The sequence below is a fragment of the Rhinopithecus roxellana genome, chromosome 18 (genome assembly GCF_007565055.1).
Source record: "Rhinopithecus roxellana isolate Shanxi Qingling chromosome 18, ASM756505v1, whole genome shotgun sequence".
In the NCBI taxonomy this organism is placed as follows: Eukaryota; Metazoa; Chordata; class Mammalia; order Primates; family Cercopithecidae; genus Rhinopithecus; species Rhinopithecus roxellana.
The window spans coordinates 68,336,948-68,357,488 of NC_044566.1; the positions used below are offsets into that span (position 1 = coordinate 68,336,948).

General features: G+C 34.1%; 1 protein-coding gene across 1 annotated transcript in view; it reads left to right on the plus strand.

Moving 5' to 3' along the window:
• Window positions 1-20,541, plus strand: part of NUP58 (nucleoporin 58) — a 42,338-nt gene that overhangs the window by 18,887 nt on the left and 2,910 nt on the right. The window contains exons 8-15 of the mRNA XM_010360177.2: window positions 1,124-1,189; window positions 1,494-1,668; window positions 5,807-5,886; window positions 7,722-7,840; window positions 8,240-8,322; window positions 12,320-12,521; window positions 17,977-18,075; window positions 19,671-19,766. Coding sequence (XP_010358479.1) covers window positions 1,124-1,189; window positions 1,494-1,668; window positions 5,807-5,886; window positions 7,722-7,840; window positions 8,240-8,322; window positions 12,320-12,521; window positions 17,977-18,075; window positions 19,671-19,766 — 920 coding nt within the window. The remainder of the gene's footprint in view (window positions 1-1,123; window positions 1,190-1,493; window positions 1,669-5,806; window positions 5,887-7,721; window positions 7,841-8,239; window positions 8,323-12,319; window positions 12,522-17,976; window positions 18,076-19,670; window positions 19,767-20,541) is intronic.

Below are 20,541 nucleotides of genomic sequence, written 5' to 3' on the forward strand. Positions count from 1 at the left end.
AAGACATTTTAATTGAAGAGTTTAACTTATTAAATTGTAGACAGATGGTATAATTGGAAGTAAATAGAATCATATACATTTAGGAGAAAAAACTTTTTTAACGGTATTTGTTAAAAGTGAAATAATAGACATGTTCTGGAAAGATAATGAAAGGTCAAATCTTTAGTTTTTAGTCATTAAAAAAATTTAAAACTATTTCTTTCTAGAAAGGTGTTTGGTATTTCCCTAAATAATATAAATAAATACAAATATGTGTGTTTATTTCTTTAGTCTATGAAATATTGAACAACTCATGGAACTTTACCTTTGGAGCATTTAAAAAAGATGAATTATTGTGCCAGTCCCATTTTATGTCCTGGTGTTTTCAGTGAGGAGAGTAGCCTCCGTATACATCATGTAGATGTTTGAAGATGGTCATTCTTATTATTACCAATTATATTTTCTTACATGATTTGTACTATATTAAATAAAGCATTCATAAATGCATGACAAATTCACTCCTTACAAACATCCTATGTGTATTTTAGCTTACTATTTAAATGAAGAAGATTAGAGAAACTAAGATCTGCATAAGGGTTATGAAATCTAACTCATGATTCCATTGCAGCATGCCAAATTTCACTTGTTCCTGTTCTCATTAAATATTTTTTATTCCTGTAAGCTCTGCCTAGGTCTTACTTTTTCATTCTAATGCATGTTGAAGAACTAATTGAAATGAGAAGTTTTGTAGCTTTCTTTAATAAATACATTAATATTTTGGAACTGAACAAATTGTCAGAATCTTTAAGCCAGAGGGAACTTAGTTTAACATCTCACCCAGTTTGCAGTATTTTCTGATTTTTTTGTTAGACATTTGGTCAAATGCTTTTAAATGTTTTTAATAGATGCCAGTCTTCTTAGATAAGAAATCTTCATGTCAGACGAATTGTTAAAATTATTTTATAGATCCTATTTACAAGAAATTTATTGTTTTTTATAAAGAACTTTGAAATCATCCAAAGAAGCTATACGTGCTTTTTTGCTGTATTTTCTTGTGTCTTAATACTCTAATACTCTATTAAAACTCAGCCGTCAACTTTTTAAAATCTCAGTGATCTTTATACATGTTTTGCATTTTTCTTAGGGATAGTAAAGCTCTGAAGGATGAAAATCTACCTCCTGTCATCTGCCAGGATGTTGAAAATCTCCAGTAAGTGAAGATAAATAACACTTGAAGAATTCTAGAATACTTCTTAAGGCGAGCATCTCTTCCTCCTCAAATCGCATCCTAGAGGAGCATCTCTTAACTAGGGTTAACATGTTAGAAATCAGAAAGAAAGCAGAACAACGGGAATTAAAATTCTGTAACTGCCATTCTGTAAAAAAGTGTGAACTGTAGATGAATTTTTAGTTTTGTTTTTTAAAACACTTGGACTGTTTTAAGTATATATATTTTTTTGTAGGAAACCAAAGATATATTTTTAAAAACTCAGTTTTAAATATATATTTTTTAGGAAATTTGTGAAGGAGCAGAAACAAGTTCAAGAAGAAATTAGTAGAATGTCTTCAAAAGCAATGCTTAAGGTACAAGAAGATATTAAAGCTCTGAAGCAGCTCCTGTCATTGGCTGCCAGTGGAATACAGAGAAACACTCTCAACATTGACAAATTGAAAATAGAAACAGCTCAGGTATACCAACCTGTGGCCATTTTGCCTTACGGTTTTTTTGTTTTGTTTTTTTCCAAAATTGAAATAAGGTGTTTTTTGTTTTGTTTTGTTTGTTTTTAATTATAAAGTTTGATACAGACATACTGGTAGGAAACCAGATAGCTCATACACTTTAATAATGAGTTTTTATTAAGCATTTTCTGTATACAAGACAGTATCCTAAGCAATTTAAATGTTTAAACCATTAAATTTTCTGAAAAGACCCAACAAGGTAGGTATTATTATTCCCATTATATAAATAAGAAAAACGGCACAGAGCTTTGTTAGTAAATGGAAGCTCCTGGATTCAGACCCTGGCAGTCCAACTCCAGAGCTTATGCTGTTAACTAAATAGGTTTCATAAGCGTGGTTGCTAGCTTAATTGGTCTGTTATATAAGAGGAAACATAGCTGGTCAGAAAATAATGTTTTTTAACTCTGTAAATTTGAGTGATGACTTGCAAGTCGTGGTTAAATCTTAGTTGATAAAAGTAGTAGGCCGGGTCTGGTGGTTCATGCCTTATAATCCCTGCACTTTGGGAAGCCGGGGCAGGTGAATCACCTGATGTCAGGAGTTTGAGACCAGCCTGACCAACATGGTGAAATCCCATCTCTACTAAAAATACAGTAATTAGCCAGGCGTGGTGGCGCATGTGTCTAATCCCAGCTATTCCGGAGGCTGAGGCAGGAGAATTGGTTGAACCCGGAAGGCGTAGGTTGCAGTAAGCTGAGATTACACCATTGCACTCCAGCCTGGGCAACAAGAGCAAAACTCCGTCTCAAAAAATTAAATAGTGTGGCTAATATTGTCTGTCACTAAGGTCTACTTGTTTTTCCTCCTTATGGTGTAATATGCAATACATATTTAATATGTAGTTCGTTTCTACCTCAGTGGGAAAGGATGATGATAGGTGATTTATTTTTGTTGTGTTTATCATAAGTACGGAATATACTTGATCTCATCATAGCAGTCTAGAAATCTTTCCGTAAAGTTGTCACTGATCTGTTAATGAACTTCATGTGAGACACACCTTTTTGCTGTGGATTTATCAGAGGGCTGTGATCTTCACAAATGAAATGGTAGTTTTTTTTTTTTTTTTTTTGAGACGGAGTCTCGCTCTGTCGCCCAGGCTGGAGTGCAGTGGCGCGATCTCGGCTCACTGCAAACTCCGCCTCCCGGGTTTACGCCATTCTCCTGCCTCAGCCTCCTGAGTAACTGGGACTACAGGCGCCCGCCACCTTGCCCGGCTAGTTTTTTTATATTTTTTTAGTAGAGACGGGGTTTCACCGTGTTAGCCAGGATGATCTCGATCTCCTGACCTCGTGATCCGCCCGTCTCGGCCTCCCAAAGTGCTGGGATTACAGGCTTGAGCCACCGCGCCCAGCATGAAATGGTAGTATTTTAAGTAAAATATTTAAAGGTGCTTTTGGGTCTTTAAGTCCACTGTTGGAGAATATCTTGTAATCTTTTTAATGATGATGTGTTACTAAAAGAGCTACTCAAAACTGTAATGGCTAAAGGGATTTCAAAGATATTATTGTCCTCAGATTTCCTGGTCTCTTAACACATTTACTTGGTTAAATATGAATGTAATACAGGTTGAGCATCCCTAGTCCAAAATCTGAAATGTTGCAAAATCCAAAACTTTTTGAGTGCTAACATGATGCCACAGGTGGAAAATTCCACACCTGAACTCGTGGGATAGGTTACAGTTAAAACTTCATTTCATGTACAAAATTATTAAAATTGTATACAGTTACTTTCCGGCTATATGTATAAGAAACACAAGTGAATTTTGCGTTTAAATTTGCATTCTATCCCCAAGGTGCTGTGTGCAGATATTCCAGAATCAGAAAAATTCTGAAATCCGAAACACTTCCGGTCCCAAGCTTTTTGAATATGGGATACTACACCTGTATTGCCCCATGTTTCCTCTCCACTTACTCTTCCTAATCATTACGTATGTCCTTTCTAGGGAATATAAAGAGTTAATTATGTTTTTATACTGGAGAATGTTTAGACTGTGATTAAATATCACATGAAATTATGTGAAATATTTGAAATTATATATAAGTTATATGGGAAACATCATTAGAGCAAAATAGTGGAGGAGGCAAACTTGAAAGAAAGATGTGAATGCCGTATGGGACCCATTTTAACTCTAAAACTGAATGATTCCATTCACCGCTGTTTGTGGAGTAGCTGTCATATAGTGGGCATGTTAATAGTCTTTTAGAGATAAAAAGACAACTCCAAAGGTACTAAAAGTCTAGGAGGGTGAATGAAATAATAAAAGATTGAGAAGAGCGTAAAGGTGGCAAAGGAACAAGAGGTTGGGAGTCAAAGTTTCCTTAAGGAAGAATCATCTGAGCTGAATTTCAGGAATTTTATAGTTAATGCATATTGGGCTTAATACCTAGGTGATGAATTGATAGGTGTGGCAAACCACCGTGGCACGTTTACCTGTGTAACAAACCTGCACATCCTGCACATCTATCCTGGAACTTAATAAATTTAAAAAAAGAGATTTTTATTTCCTGCTCACCAGGTCAAAGGGGAAGAAGAAAAAGAGAAAAAAAAATGTTTTTAAAGAAATTTGATCTAAGATTATTCCAATTTCTAGTAGACAGGAACTAATAATCTACTAAGAGTCTAGTGAATTACCAATTAAAAAAATGTTCTGAATCCTCTATAAAGTATCAATCTTATTTAACCCTAAAACGTTTTCTTCAAAGAAAGCCTTTCTGGGAAATAAAAGTTCTGCAGTTAGAAGTGATGTAGACCAGATTCTTGTGGAAGACAAAGTCTTTTATGTACTTCATTTTTAGTAAGTAACTTGAGTTTAAATTAAAATAGGATAGTTAGTTCTTCTTTTGGGGTGAGTCAGAGCTGCATGGTTTATTGAAGTTAAATTGCTGAGTTCAGCTCTCCAGTCATTCAGCTAACATTTTTAAAAGATCTGTTGTGTGCCAGGCGCTTTAGGGATCAAGACTTAGATTAGGGAGAGAGTTAAATCCATCAAGTGATACGATCCAGGTACAAGGGTTTTGTAGGGGCACAGAGGCCTCAAGTGGGCACTTTTATCATCTGTCCAGTGTAGAATACCTTTACATTGAGTCTTGAAAAAGAGGAAAGTATCATGAATGAGGGTATGGGCATGTCTGATGATCTGCAAGCAGTTTAGTGTTATAAGAGTCTGGGCCTGGCTAGAGTCAGTGCTTAGAGTGGTAGAAAATTCAGAGTCTTGAATCATCTACACATAAATTTGTATTGGAGTGGGGTGGGATGGAATCCTGAGTTGAGTGAAAAGGATGTAAAAAAAAAACAGTCATCAACTTAGCAGGTTGGCAGTTTAATGAGGGAGAGATGTTGCTACAGGGAATATAAAGTTAAAGTAACTCTTTGTGAAATAAAGAATACTTAAATAGAGTTCGAAAATATAGTGAAATGATAGGGATGTGGAATGTAAGGGGGTAAACAGAATACTAATCTTGAAAAAACATTGGTTAGAATTGTAGAAAACAATGTAAGAATGGTTGAGTGTGTAAGCTCTAAAAGATCCAGTTCTCAGGTCTTCTAGCAACATGGTTATTGGGCAAGTTACTTAATGGCTTTGTAAATCCATTTCTTCATCTGTAGAAAGAGAAACATTGCCTGCATTGTAGTGTTGTCCTTGAAGGAACCTTTAGCATAGTGTTTGGTACATAGCAAGCACCCAAATGTTAATTGTGCCTGACTCAGCCTCAACATTATTATTGCTACCTGCCTTTAAAAACAGCATTTTCTGCATTTATATTAAAGATTTTAAGTAGTAATATAATCTTTACACTGTCAATGAATTCACTTCATGAATCCTACAGAAATCATAGTTTTAAAAATAGATCTACAGCTCTTTATAATTTTATCATAAAGTTTGTTAAACAAACTGTAATTTGTCTGCTCTTGAAAGGTTTTAGCAACTTGTGAAGCAGCTTCATCCATAATGTGTTCTTATAGCATGAACCTGCAAGGTATTGTTTGAAATTTCAGTCCAGAGACTGAGTATTTTTTTAGTGTGGTATTTTTAACCTGACTCTTAACTGGCTTTTTTTTTTTTTTTTTAAACCCTCTGGTATATTAGGAGTTAAAGAATGCTGAAATAGCTTTAAGAACCCAGAAGACACCACCTGGACTTCAACATGAATATGCAGCTCCTGCTGAGTAAGTTGCTGGATTTTTAAAAACAAATGTTTCTCACTTTCAGAAAGCAGAACAGTAATAATAGTATACAAACTAAATGTTTTTAGTATACTGTGTGGAAAGGCTGAGCTAAAGCACTTTACATGGATTTTAAATTTCATAATAACCCTAAAAAGGTTTATCTCCATTAACACCATTTTCCTGCAGGGTAAGTGAAGGCTAAGATCTGAGCTTTTCACCACTATTAGGCATTTATACTTCATGTACATACTACTTACAGAGCCTGCTCCATTTTATTAAATTTTGCTGGTAATGGAAAATTACGATTATTCATTTACATAGGTAATACATGTTCTGGAAGAAAAAGTAGAAAATATAGATAAGTAGAAGAAACCAACCTGCAGTCACACCACTCAGCTTGTGTATACATGTGGTTTCCATACATGTAAAATACATCTTGTCTCTCTCTTTATGTCCTTCTATGTTGATGAAGATAATAATAACTAATGTTTACCAAATGCTTACTATTTGCCATGCAGTGTGCTTAGGACTATACATGCTTTACCTTCATATTTCACAAGACCTCTGTAGCTGTTGTTATTCCAGTTTTAGCGATAGACTGAAGTATGCAAAAGTGAGTTGAGTGGTGGAGATCTGTTTGATTCCTGATCCCTCACCATTAATTAATTAATTAACTTGTAGAGATGCCATTTCACAGTGTTGCCTAGGCTGGTCCTAGGCTAAAGTGATTCTCCTGCCTCAGACTCCTAAAGTGCTAGGATTACAGATGTGAGCCACCACGCCTGGCCCCTTACTTATGTTATTCTTTTAGTTTTTTATTATAATTTTGGTCTTACAGAAAAGTTTCAAGATGAGAACTAAAAATTCCTGTATGTCTTTCGTTCCAATTTCCTACATATTAACATGTTTACCATATTTTTGTTCCTCACACTCTATATGTATATATACATTTCTCCCCCAGTTTGGTTTATTTGCAGAAATCATGTTCACTATACTAAAGTACTTCAGTGGATATTTCTTAAAAATAAGGATATTCTTATACTTAACAATTCTCAAAATCAGGAAATTCATAATGACCATGGTATTCCTCTTACTCAGATTGGCATGGGATGTGCTTCCTCACTGGACTTCCTCTACTGTTTTATCCCTCTGTCTTGTTCTTAATACTGCCATCAAAGCTAATTTTGCAAAATGCTTTCATGGTTGCCCATTTTTTACTGAAAAACATTCAGATTCCTTTGTATACTACTCAAGATACTTTTTTTTTTTTTTTAAATCTATCTAGCACTCTCCGTGGGTAAATTTATTAGAAAAGTAGCAATAATTACATGTGCTTTCTGTAGTATACTATAGTGTTCTCAGATTATAAATTTCATTGATAAAATAACTATAAATTCTTAATTCTGCAGTCTGGTTGGTAGACGTTTCTACTTTATTGTAAATTTATTTTAACTTTACAGAAAACTTCCAAAATAGTAGTACAGAGAATTTATTTGTATCACTTCCCCTGCTTCCCCTAATGTTAACATTTATAGTATAATTGCCAAGAACAGGAAACTAAAATTGTACAATATTATTAACTAAACTACTAAACTTACTTAAATTCAGCCAGTTTTTCCACTAATGTACTTCTGTTTCAGCATCCTATTTGGGATTCACAGTACATTTGTAATTTCTCCTTAATCTCTTCCAATCACAGTTATTCAGTCCTTCCTTTCCTTGGATAACCCTGATACTTTTGAAGACTATTACTTATTGCAGAATATTCCTTAATTTGGATTTGTCACCCTGAATTAAAAAAACATTTGATCTGACTTTTTAAATGTTTTTTAAAGCTACTTCAGAATCTTGGTTCAGCAATTTGAGGTACAACTTCAGCAGTACAGGCAGCAGATTGAAGAACTAGAAAACCATCTTGCCACTCAAGCAAATAACTCACATATAACCCCTCAAGGTAACATGCCTACTGTGGTAATTTTTTTTGAACTTTTGTTTGTAGGAGATAGATGTGGTTATATAATAGGTATTCTGGATAACTACTGGTAGCCCCTTTAAGAAAATTCCTTTAGAAGTCATTTACTACTCCTTTATTCCCTATAAATGTAATATGCTTTATTATATGAATTGTTACTGTGGAAACAAGGGCAGAAATCTTAGGGCATTCCCCCCAGATTACTGTTGTAGACATTCTTCTCTCAGTCTACTACTTTGTATGTTGTCTAGACATTAGAACATTGATAAGAGTTTTTTTCTCCTACATGTTAACTATGCCAAAAATTGGACTCAAATAGAAAAGTAAAATGGATTGTGCTATGTATATATATTTGGGTGATAATGTAATTTTCTTTTATAGATTTGTCAATGGCTATGCAGAAAATTTATCAAACATTTGTAGCTTTAGCGGCACAACTTCAGTCTATTCATGAAAATGTAAAGGTAAGTTTTCATTGCCCATTTATCTACCTGGATATCTAGACCCAAGTGTTTGTTCTTCTGGGGACAAATGTATCCATTCTTGGTACAGAAATAGCTAAAATTACATATAAGTGAAAAGATGAAAACTACTCTAATCCATAATATACCCAGACATAATGATTGATAGTATCTGTTCTTTTAAAAAAGATCCAAGCACTCTGTACAGTCTGTTATTACAGCTTTTTTTTAGCAGTGTATTGTGAATAACTTTCTATGTTAATACACATATTTCCTGAATATCATTTTTAATAGTTAACGTAGGAGTTTGTTGTGTGTTTGTACATTGTTTAACCCGTTTTCTGTTGGATATTTAGGTGGTTTCTATTTCTTTACCACTATAAATAGCACTATAGAAAATAAACATCCTTAGCCAGGCGTGGTGGCTCACACCTGTAATCCCAGCACTTTGGGAGGTCGAGGCGGGCGAATCACAAGGTCAGGAGTTCGAGACCAGCCTGGCCAATATAGTGAAACCCTGTCTCTACTAAAAATACAAAATTTAGCCAGGCGTGGTGGTAAGCACCTGTAGTCCCAACTACCTGGGAGACTGAGGCAGGAGAATTGCTTGAACCCAGGAGGTGGAGGTTGCAGTGAGCCGAGATCATACCACTGTACTCCAGCCTAGGCAACAGAGTGAGACTCCATCTCAAAAAAAAAAAAAAGAACATTCTTAGTAGCAAAATAATTTTATACTACCTTAATTTTATGTGTGTTTTAAGTGTTTATTGGCCACTGCATTAAAAACCTGCTTATAGGATTTCTCCCTTCTAAATGCAGGGAACTGTTTGTGTTTATTAAATAATGCAAATAAAATGATTTATCACTGAATATTTAGACTGACTCTCGCTGTCTTTTTTTCTTTTTTTTTTTTGTATTTTTAGTAGAGACAGGGTTTTGCCATGTTGCAAAGGCTGGTCTCGAACTACTAAGTTCAGGCAATCCTCCCTCTTCGGCCTCCCAAAGTGCTAGGACTACAGGCATGAGCCACTGCACCCAGCCTGAATATTTTGACTCTCATATAATAACGTTAGTTTTGAAAATGTATTTAAGTGAAATATTAAATGTAAGTACATCTTTTCTAACTAACTGAGCAAATGTAATTAAACTCTTTAATGTTAGAGTATATGTGGTCCAAAAAAACCTTTAAAATTCAGGCCGCCAAACCTGAGTCTAGATAAATTATCAACTGTGTAGAATAGAGTTTAATTGGAATTATCAACATTTTCATTTTTATTTTGATCTCATGCATAGTAACAGAATTTTTTTAAAGTTAACCATTTAAATTACACTATTTTTGAAATGGTAGTGCAGTTTAGACCTTTTGCGTTAGTAGATTTAAAACTGTAACTCAAATCTTTAAATTTTGTTCTAAAGGAGGAATTTTTTTTTTTTTTTTTTTTTTTTTTTTTTTTTTTTTTTTGAGACGGAGTCTGGCTCTGTCGCCCAGGCTGGAGTGTAATGGCCGGATCTCAGCTCACTGCAAGCTCCACCTCCTGGGCTTACACCATTCTCCTGCCTCAGCCTCCCGAGTAGCTGGGACTACAGGCACCCGCCACCTCGCCCAGCTAGTTTTTTGTATTTTTTAGTAGAGACGGGGTTTCACCGTGTTAGCCAGGATGGTCTCGATCTCCTGACCTCGTGATCCGCCCATCTCGGCCTCCCAAAGTGCTGGGATTACAGGCTTGAGCCACCATGCCCGGCCTAAAGGAGGAATTTTATCAGATTTTAAAAAAATTTTATTAGTCTATAATAAATGTTACTTTAATTTTGTAGTAAAATTAATGTATGGCACTTAGAAGTCCATTGTGCAGAATTTTTTTCCTTAATTTTTATTATGAAATCTTTCAAATATACACAAAAGGAGGCTATCATGATAATGAATGCCCAGGTATGACTACGTAACTGCAGCCATTATCAGAACCTTGCCGAACTTGCTCCACAGGAGATGCTTTTTTACCCCTCGAAGTATTTTAGAGCAAATGCCCGGTGTAAATATACTTTTTTTTTTTTTTTAACAGCACTTTCTCCTCTCTGGTTTGGAAAATATATCATTTGTGGTAATATGACCATAAAACAGTGAGACGAAGACCACATAAAACTGCCCTAGATCATGTCAAAATAAACGTTGTAGACGTGAAATTTTGACCTACTCTTTAAGCAACCCAAGAACAAAAGGATATTCCCAAGAACCAAACAATATTTTATGATCAGATTTGGTATGTTGCCATTATTTTTAGCTTAGTTTAGTGAGCAAACTGTAAGCTCTAGGCTTCTTTATTTCTTATAAAAATCTCACAAGACATTTTTTTGTTCATTTTGTTTTTCATTAGGTAATCTGTTGAAACAGGCATTAACTATCTTATCCAGCCAGGCCTTAGGAACATTAACACATTTGGACGTTTTAGCAATTTGTTTTATAAATCATGGCTGATGTCAAAGTTTTTGTTTTATTATTTTCTTTTGTTTTGTTTTGTTGAGACAGGGGCTTGCTTTGTTGTCCATGCTGGAGAGCAGTGGCGTAATCGTGACTCGCTGCAGTCTCAATCTCCTGGGCCCAAGCGATCCTCCCGCCTCAGCTTCAGCCTCTTGAGTAGCTAGGACTACAAGCACGCATCACCACACCTAGCTAATTTGTTAACTTTTTGTAGAGAGGGGGACTTTTGGTGTTGCCCAGGCTGATCTTAACTCCTGGCCTCAAGGAGTCCTCCTGCCTAGACCTCCCAAAGGGCTGGGATTATAGGTGGGAGCCACCGCGGCCAGCCTGTTTCTTTCAACTAATGGTCTTAAGTATCTAAGGTGGATCATTATTTTCCATTATCTGAAGTAGAACTAAAATTTATGGGATACTGATGCTTGCTCAGGAAAAGGAAGGGTAGATTTGCAAGAGATGGGTAATGCTTGTTTTTCTTACATCATATGTCTTGATTCTGGCTTTATATCTTCTCCAATATCCAGTTCTTGGCAGGCCCCCTTTTTTAATACATCATAAATGTAGCAAAGTTTGGAAGATCAAACACAGCCACACAAAAAGGGCGATGATAGCTTTTAAATACTGTAAACAACAGATTTTTAAGTGCTGTACTGGTTATAATCAGAACCTAATGTTTATTAATTTCTGCTAAGAAATGGAAGAAATATGAAATATCTGTGTCTCTTCAAAAAGTGGTTAAAAACCTATCTAAATTAGGCTAAATCTTCAATGAAAGCATAAAATAATTCTAAAGTGAAACAGAATTGTTGCTTGTTAATGGCCTTAATCAAGGCAGATGCTGCATTGGGTAAAAGCAGCTCACTTTATGAACTTGGAAATTTTTCTTTCTTTGGAGTTATAAACTCATTTTTTTTCTTTGAGGTGGGTGGTTGGGTTCATAACTTTAACATGGATCAAGTCTCATTGTTCACTGGTCAAATAGTAGCAATAAAGTAGAAGCCCTCATGACACCCTCCAAGCATTCTGCTGAGGTGCAACATCTTATTTTAGCATGTGCCTTCTAAAAGTATTTAAAAATGTATATATTTAGTACTGACTTTTTTTTCGTTTTTTGACTGTTTTAATCAAAAGGCAATGAAAAGGTTGGACATTTGAGGGGAAAGTTTCCTGAAAAACTGGAATATTTAATTTTAAAGTCTTCATCCATCCATCTTCACATTGATGGAGTGTTTATTTAGATATTACTCTGTCTAAAAACGTAGCTGATTTATTTCAAACAAGACCTCACAAAGACAGTATTTTAGGAAGCATATTGTAAAGATAGGGAGTAAACTATTCAAGGGAGCAGTAGAACTCTTGAACTCATCACTTCCTACACGAAAGTGCATTATTAAGCACTGTAATTTGCAGTTTAGATTGAATGTATAATATTGGCAGTGTCTTTGGTATATTGGTATATTCATCCACGTATTACCATAGTCAATGTGGAACTTCATTTAGCCTTTTTGTTTATTTTTTATTCTTTAGGTTCTGAAAGAACAGTACCTTGGCTACAGGAAAATGTTCTTGGGAGATGCTGTTGATGTGTTTGAAACAAGGCGAGCAGAAGCTAAGAAGTGGCAGAACACACCCAGAGTTACTACTGGACCCACCCCTTTCAGCACCATGCCAAACGCAGCAGCCATTGCCATGGCTGCAACACTTACACAGCAGCAACAGCCTGCTACAGGTCTGAACGCATTCAAGTTATAGCTTCTTACTGTTCCAATGCAGAACATTTATGTGCGTTTTTATAAGTCTTCCATTTGTGTGAGCACTGAAGAAATTTATATGAGTAGCTGTTCCAATACAATCTAAAATTGTGATGGACACAATTATAAACATACCTGATAAAAAAGGCAGGGTAGTCTTAGCAATAATTATACATCAATTAGATACTGAATATTGTGAATTTACTTAATGTTATTTGCTGTATTGCTATAAATGCCCTTTAGAATATGGTGTTTCACTAGTGAATTACATTTAAGAATAACATTAGATTCTGAAATCATGATTGTACCATTTATTGTTTTAAAGTCAGAGATCATCCATCCTTACGTTGAATTTTTCATATATGATACTGATAGATGGTGCATTCTCATTTTACTCAGACATAGCGATTACCCACATTCAGGATGAAGTATGCTTTTATTGACTGAAGTTGTGTTGAAGATCAGTAGGCTTGTTTGTATGTATGTTGACTGTAAACAGAATACAGGCCCTCTAAACCAACTTTTGAAGAAGATACATGCTAGAATTGTACCTTTTCAAGGTGAACAGAACAGCAAGAGCCAGAAAAAGATGTTTTGAGATGTGGATTGCACATTAAGCACAGGAGAAAGATGTTTTGAGATGTGGATTGCACATTAAGCACAGGAGAAAGATATTTTGAGATGTGGATTGCACATTAAGGAGCAACTGAGAAGTTGAACAGATGAAAATAATCGGTGACATGGAAAGCAGATTGTTTTATTCCTTGGTTTAGTTACACTTCTAATTAGAGAAACATTTTTGTGGTCATTCTGCAGTGTTTTATTTGGTCCTGTGTCTATCGGAGGTTAATAATTATCTTAATCCTGCCATCCCTTTTGTCAGGTTTGAAGCTTGAGATGGAAAAATAGTCTTAATTGATACTGATTTTTTTGCTTTAATCATCATAAACTTCTTAGTAATGCTTATTACTCAATAGCATGTGTCTTTCTGAGAGTTCCATATAGTCCAGTAGTACATTATAATACAAAAAAATTAATACATATTTAGATTGCATTCAGGCTACCTATACTAGGGAAGCATTCTCTGGTTTTCACTATTGGCAGTTTAAAACATTGTTCTTCACATTTGGAGATGACAGAATTGACTTGCCATAAGTAAAGGGTTGATGATAGATTTATGTCAAATCCTCTCTATTCCATGGCTGGACCCATGTGAGTAGTGGCTCGCATGAGCACTGTCTGGTAGCTCTGACTGACTGGAGTGGAGGGTTGCATTCTCCAGTTACGGAGGGAAAAGGTCATGCTGGGATTGATTCCTTTGAGGATTGATACTTCTTCTTAAAAGGAATCAATCCCATAATTATGACCATCAGCTCTCATTATTACTTAACCAGTGAATCAAACCAACCATAGTACTAGTTTACTTTTTAGAGCCAGTATTAATCCTAAAGTAGATAAGTGTAGGTTTGGTTAAGTGCTCTTTAAACATAGTGAATTTCCATTCTATTAAATAAAACTTGAGAAATGTCAGTTATATAAAAAGTTACGTTGTAAGTGAATATATTCTATGATAAATACCTAAACTTGAAGCAAAACCTCCTGTCAAGGGTTTGTGTGTGTGTGTGTGTGTGTGTGTGTGTGTGTGTGTAACTTTCTTATCTAGACAGTATTATTTTGAGAAATTCATAGGTTTTCACTCATACATTTTGAGCTCGTGGACATATGGAGATGTGTGTTCATTCTCTAAATGAGTGCCTACTATGTGCTGGGTTCGGGAAATGCAAAAGTAGACAATATAGATTTGGTCTTTGTCCTCTGTGGTGGTTGAGAATATCAGCTTAATTTGGTGTATTCTTGAGCCTTTTGCTCATAGGCTTTAATTTTGCCTGTGACATTTGCCAGGCTTTGGGGAAATTGACTGCCTTCACTCTTCCCTGAAATTTTGAAGTCCACATAAGGGCTTTCTAATCAGATGGCAGAAATTATAATTTATTAACCTAAACAACCTTACAGTGTTTTCGCTTTGAATTGTATGAATTCTTAGAACTGAGAAGCTAAACAATAGTGATAACAATTTTACATTTATCTTTTCTTTCTCCTTTTGTTTCTCTAAAGGTCTCCCAGGCCTTCCCAGTCAAAATTTTAGTTATTTTAGTCATGTCACCATGATGTGAGATTTATGAGCTCTGTTAGATACATTTAGAAATGTCCCTATTTATTGAATGGTGTTTTGTACCCCGTAAGTTATCCCTTATGCTCTGTGACTTCTGTGAAATCTTTTAAGTGCCAGTAACAAATTTTAGACCATCTAGATGAAGGTAGAGAGAGAGAGCTTATGCATTGTTTGTATACATCACTGTTTATCTATACAAGATTTGAGTTCTCAGAGGGATTTTGCTTTTATTTGCATATGAAATTTTTATTAACATGAATATGGGCACAAAGCAAATAGCTATCTTAGACTGCTGCCTTCTGAAGGTGGTTTCTGTATCTTTCTCAGAGGAGGAGTAATAGACTTAAATGACTTGTCTTTCTTCAGTTTATTTAAATGAAAAAATCTATATACTAGGGCTTAGGCATGTATGATTTACAGTTATTTGTTCTGAAGGCTGCAGAGAATTGAATATCCAGCAGGCTATTTGTGTACGAAATCATGAGCATCATTACGTGGGTAACGTAGTTTCATGTTGGCAGAACGTGACGCGTGTCTATTAAGTGCTTCCCAAGCCTCCTGAAAAACTGAAGACATTTACATTAGGCTTTTCAGTATAATTTTAATTTAGGATAGGTTTTTTAGCAATGTACTGGGATTGAGTTTTGCTGTTGTGTTTTGACACTTTTAAGAGTTCTTGATGTTTACATAATAAGACTTTTCTTACGTGACTTAGCTGCTGTTTTAAGGAGAGCCAAGACGTTTTGTTAGGAATTCCTCCTTTTTAGCTTAGTGTAGGTTTGGACATTTAAGGTGTAGTGTTAAATAGGAAACGTTAAGTATTTCATCTTAGTTTCTTGTGGTTTTGTGATTTTGTTGTATTTAATAACCAAAGGAACATTCCCCATTAAATCAGTAAGAGTAAAACTTTTCAAACTGGGGAAAAGGCATTTTAGGTTTTTTAAAGAAAAATTATTTTAAAATGTGACTTAGAAATAACCATACTAATTACATTAGGCATTTTGGGTGATCATGGAAAATTATAAAATATTTTTAGCACTTTAGTCCTTTTTCTGTTAATGCAGTTTTACTTTTAAGAAAGTAGAATTTATTCTGGAAAATATGAATTACAGTGCTAAATCTGGTTTTGTTGTGTGTGAATATATTATATGGTAACTTTTGTAAAATGTTACTCTACATGAAGATTTCACTTTGGCCAGTCATTGATACATATCACTACTAACTTAATTTTATTTATGGAAGTAAGAACCTCTCATTGAATGACAGTTCAGATTTCAAAGCAGACTTCTTGAATTGTTTACGTAACTTTTGCCTGAAGGATTTAGACTCTGCTTTCTAATAGTGAAACTAATATATATAGTGGCCAGAGTGTAATATATGCTAGTACTTTGGCATGGGAGATACTTATCATGAGTTTTTGCTATTAAAAAATGTTATACATTTGCCTACGAGTTTTTAAAATGATGTTGCCTTCAGAATTTGTGTGAAGGTACAAAACTAAAAATGTCATGTATCTGATGTGCAATGAGAAGTCTTGTCATCATTAGGAGTTCTTGATTATCTATATTATGAATATTGATGATTAGAAAAATCTTATGTTCTGTTGCTCTTAACAATAGACCCACACACAACAAAAAGCATGCTATTTGAGTAACTCTTATGACTTACAAGGCTGAGGGCTGTGGTGTGCATTATTCTTTAGGGTCTTCCACCAGCAGTGCCTCCTATTAACCTGTGACACACAAGTCTCTCAATGTTAAACTGGACATGTGTTTTTTTATGTTTTTTGTTAGGAATCAGAAAGTATAATAATATGCTTGGTTTCTTTTTCCTATAGTAACATTTTACAAAAGAGCTGCTAGGCAGGTATTTTATTCTCAAATTGATCTCAAACTGGATGTAAAATTTTAAATTATTTTTTTAATAGTGGTATAAGAATTCTGGCTGCTATTAGTTATTGTTTATTTTCTGGGTAGAAGCTATTCGAAAAGTCCAGTTTCTGTCCCAGTGTAGCAAAATGTAGTTCCTCGGTTGTTTTTCTTTAAATGCTTTATAATTTTACACTACCTTTTTAATATACAAACCTCATTCTTCATTGGACAACTTGAAGGCTTTGATTTCTTTAAAAATTTAAATTTTAATGTGTGTATTACTTTGACAGTTCCCTCAACTTTGAGATGCACTGATCACTGTGCTTGAAAAAGACAATACTGAAGATTGTACTATGAAGTTTATTGAATAATTTTCATAAATTATTTATCCAAATGAGAGATTTTTAGATTTTTGTATTCTGCTTAGTTTAAAAAAAAATAGTAGTTTAAAAGAGAGGCTAGTAAGTTTGATGCTATTCTTGCCAAACAAACTCAGCCAAAATCTTTAAAGTAACAAGTGGGAAAAGGATGACTAATCGTTCTGCTTCTGAGTACATTTTCCAAAACGTTGGAAAGAAACTTCTCAATTGAAATCTTGAATGTATTGAATCTGTCAAGGTACACAGCGGTGCCTTTGTAAATGTTCATTACCTTATTTAATCAGGTGATAAGTGGTGTAATGTAGCAGAGCTTAAGAATAGAACTCAATTATCACTTTTTGTGAACAAGTTGGAATTGTCATGTTACTGTGTAATTGATTTGCTTTACAATGAACAATAAATTTAATAAAATAAAACATTGTCTTGTTTTTTATCTACTTATTGTATATATCATTTATATTTCATATGAGAAATCATGCCTAGTTTTTTGGGTACTTACTCTTATGAAATAACATGATAGTTTTGACATGTTAGTGTCAGTCTCTCTTCATCAGTTGAGACTTGACTCTAACACTAAGGAACTTGATTAAAAAAAATTAAAAACCGCTTACTGATTATACCAACTAGTTTTATCAGAAACAAGTGAGGAGATCTAAAATAATTCTAGAAGTAAATCTAAAGGAACTATAATTTATGATACATTAAAGATTTCAAATTATTTAGTAGGTTAAACTAACATTCATCTTTCATTGCGGTAAGCCTCTTTTAATTGTCTAGTTCTGAACAGGTTAATTTTTTAAAAATCTTTCTTTAAATTTTTAGATAAATCAATTTGGATAGATAAGTTACACTGGAGAGACATCCTGAAAACTGAGTTTTAACAAATGGAATCAGTTAAAAGTAATCACTGTTCATTTTAAAAATAATTTCATAAAGAATCTTTAATCTTGAAAGAGTAAGGCAAATTTGTTTTTTTTTCCCCCCCATTTTTTTTTTTTTTTTATACCAGGGCCACAGCCATCTCTGGGAGTTAGTTTTGGAACGCCATTCGGCTCAGGTATTGGCACTGGCTTGCAATCAAGTGGCTTAGGTTCTTCAAACCTTGGAGGTACACTTTAACTTTTCTAATATATCATTGAACTATTATATATTTGAATCGATACTAGCCTGTAAAAAAAAAATTTCTAAGAGGATCTGCTGCTGTTTTGGAAGTTAAGGTTCCATCTGGCAAAAACGATTCTCAAACATAATTATTGCTTTCTAATATTAGATTTAGTATCATTCCATCTTCTGTGAATAGTAAATATAAAGTATTAAAATTAAGTGGTAGGCATGTTCATGTTTTCAGAGCAATATGCTGACACATGAACTTGAAAATTCTTTAGTTTTAATCATCTTAATTAAAAATCTTAAAATTAATAGTCTTAATGTTAGTTTGGAGTCTGAACTACTTCTGGATGATATACATTCTCCTAATCAGTATCTTCTTTTTTCTGAAAATGAGTACTTAGGGAAATTATTATGAATTGAACAGCTAAACTCATGTCCATTTCTAAGCACATTTGGCAGATTTGCCTATGTACATACTTGTTTACATAAGCAATTAAGCTTATTTTAATAATACTTTCATAAGTTTAGTAAGGTAAGTCCTCTGCAAAAACATCATGCTAAATACAAATACATTCACAATTCTTTGATATGGATAACTGAAAGTTGGTTGTATTTTCACAGGCACATTATAATGTAATGAATAAATTGCCCTTATTTCCACTAAAATGTAAGACAGGAGACCTATAAGCTAGTATGGTTGTTTAATATAGACTGTTCTAAATTAGGAATTATTAGAATCATGGCAGATAGCATAATTCCTATAATCTATAATTAATTTGCCATCACATTTCTTGTTGTTACAGGCAATGATACTGCCACACTCAGTATTCTAGCTAAGCTGTTGCAAAGTAACGGAAAAAGAATTTGAACTTTATTTGTAGAGCACCTGGCTCTTAGGAGAGTGGAAAGTAGTCTTCACGTACTTAGAATGTCATGACCTTTGTGTAATGAAAAATCTTTCCTTTTTTAAATGATTAAGATAGTACTGTTAAGAGAAAAACCATGATCTTCTCACCACCAATTTTTCACTGTTACACTGGCTGGTAGTATGGCAGGAATCTACTGTTACTGAGTAGATTTAAAGTGTTTGACTATAGTTATGCAGTTTTTCAGTGCTACAGATTCTTAATTAACTAAAAATGTTTTGGGAAAGAGCAGAGTAAAATAACCTTGTAGTATTTAGTGTTTACATTGTTGTGCATGTCATGCTTATTAATGTATTTAGTCCTTTATTTGTGAAATGAAATACCCCTAAAGTGGAAATGTTTATAACTGACTGAAATCATACTTGAATGGTGGGTAAAATTTTCTAGCACATTTAAAATAGAAAATACTAATACTTTCTTTTTTATGGCCTTGTTCTTTAAAAATTGGGTCACAAACATAGTCTAAATAGATATAAACATTTTATTTCAGAATTAGTCTGGTTCTTCTAAAAGTCTCATGCAAAGGAGTAAGCAGATTTCCTTAATAAGGCCATGTTTTTCAACACTGTATCTATTAGACCTCTGATGATTTTCGGTTGTACTTGTCCGTATCCTTTAACCTGTGTTTTATGTGCCATTGTATATTTTTCTATTACCCTTCCACTAGGATTTGGAACTAGCTCTGGTTTTGGATGCAGCACCACAGGGGCCTCCACATTTGGATTTGGAACAACAAATAAACCCTCAGGAAGTCTTAGTGCAGGTTTGTGTGTTTCTGCCTGGATTTCAGGCAAATTTAAAGGTGTAAATTATTTAATTTAAAAGTATGTGTTGTTATTTCCAGTAACCCAAAAATTTCCCTCCCTGATTCAGTTTTTACTCCCTGGATGAAGTGTGCAAGCCTAACTAATCATTTTACTTTATCTCTCTCATAAACTAAAGGGCAGGTTTGTAAAATATTTCTAACAAGACTTCTTAGTTTGATTTAATAATTATATCTTCTAATTAAGTAGAGATTCATTTGAACCCTAGTGACTAACTTCGTGGTTAAGTCATTTTCTTCATTATTGCAAAAAGGAACCCATCATTGTGAAAGTTTAACCAAGTTTCTTGTCATAATTCATTCTGGAGAATGATTTCTATTCCAGAGTCCCTCTGGTTTTGAGAATACCAAATCTTTATTATTAATTTAGTTCCTTGTTCATTTTTGAAACAGGTATAATTTTTTTGACTCTTCTTATGAGAAATTCCAAATTTCATCTGCTTTTGCATTTATATTGGTAAATATGGCTTGTTTTAATGGGCAGTGCTTAGGGACAAATACCATATCTAATATAATGACATAATACTGTGAAAGATGTGTTTAAATTTAGAGAATTTAAAGGAAGTTCCACTTAATACAAGTAGTGTTTAAAATCAGCAGTTCCAGTGGAGGAAGATAATAATAGGATTCCATGTTATCAGGATTATAATCAAAATATTGTATTAGTTAACTAGGCAGTAGTAGTACTAGATCTTAATTTTGCAAAAGCTCTTAC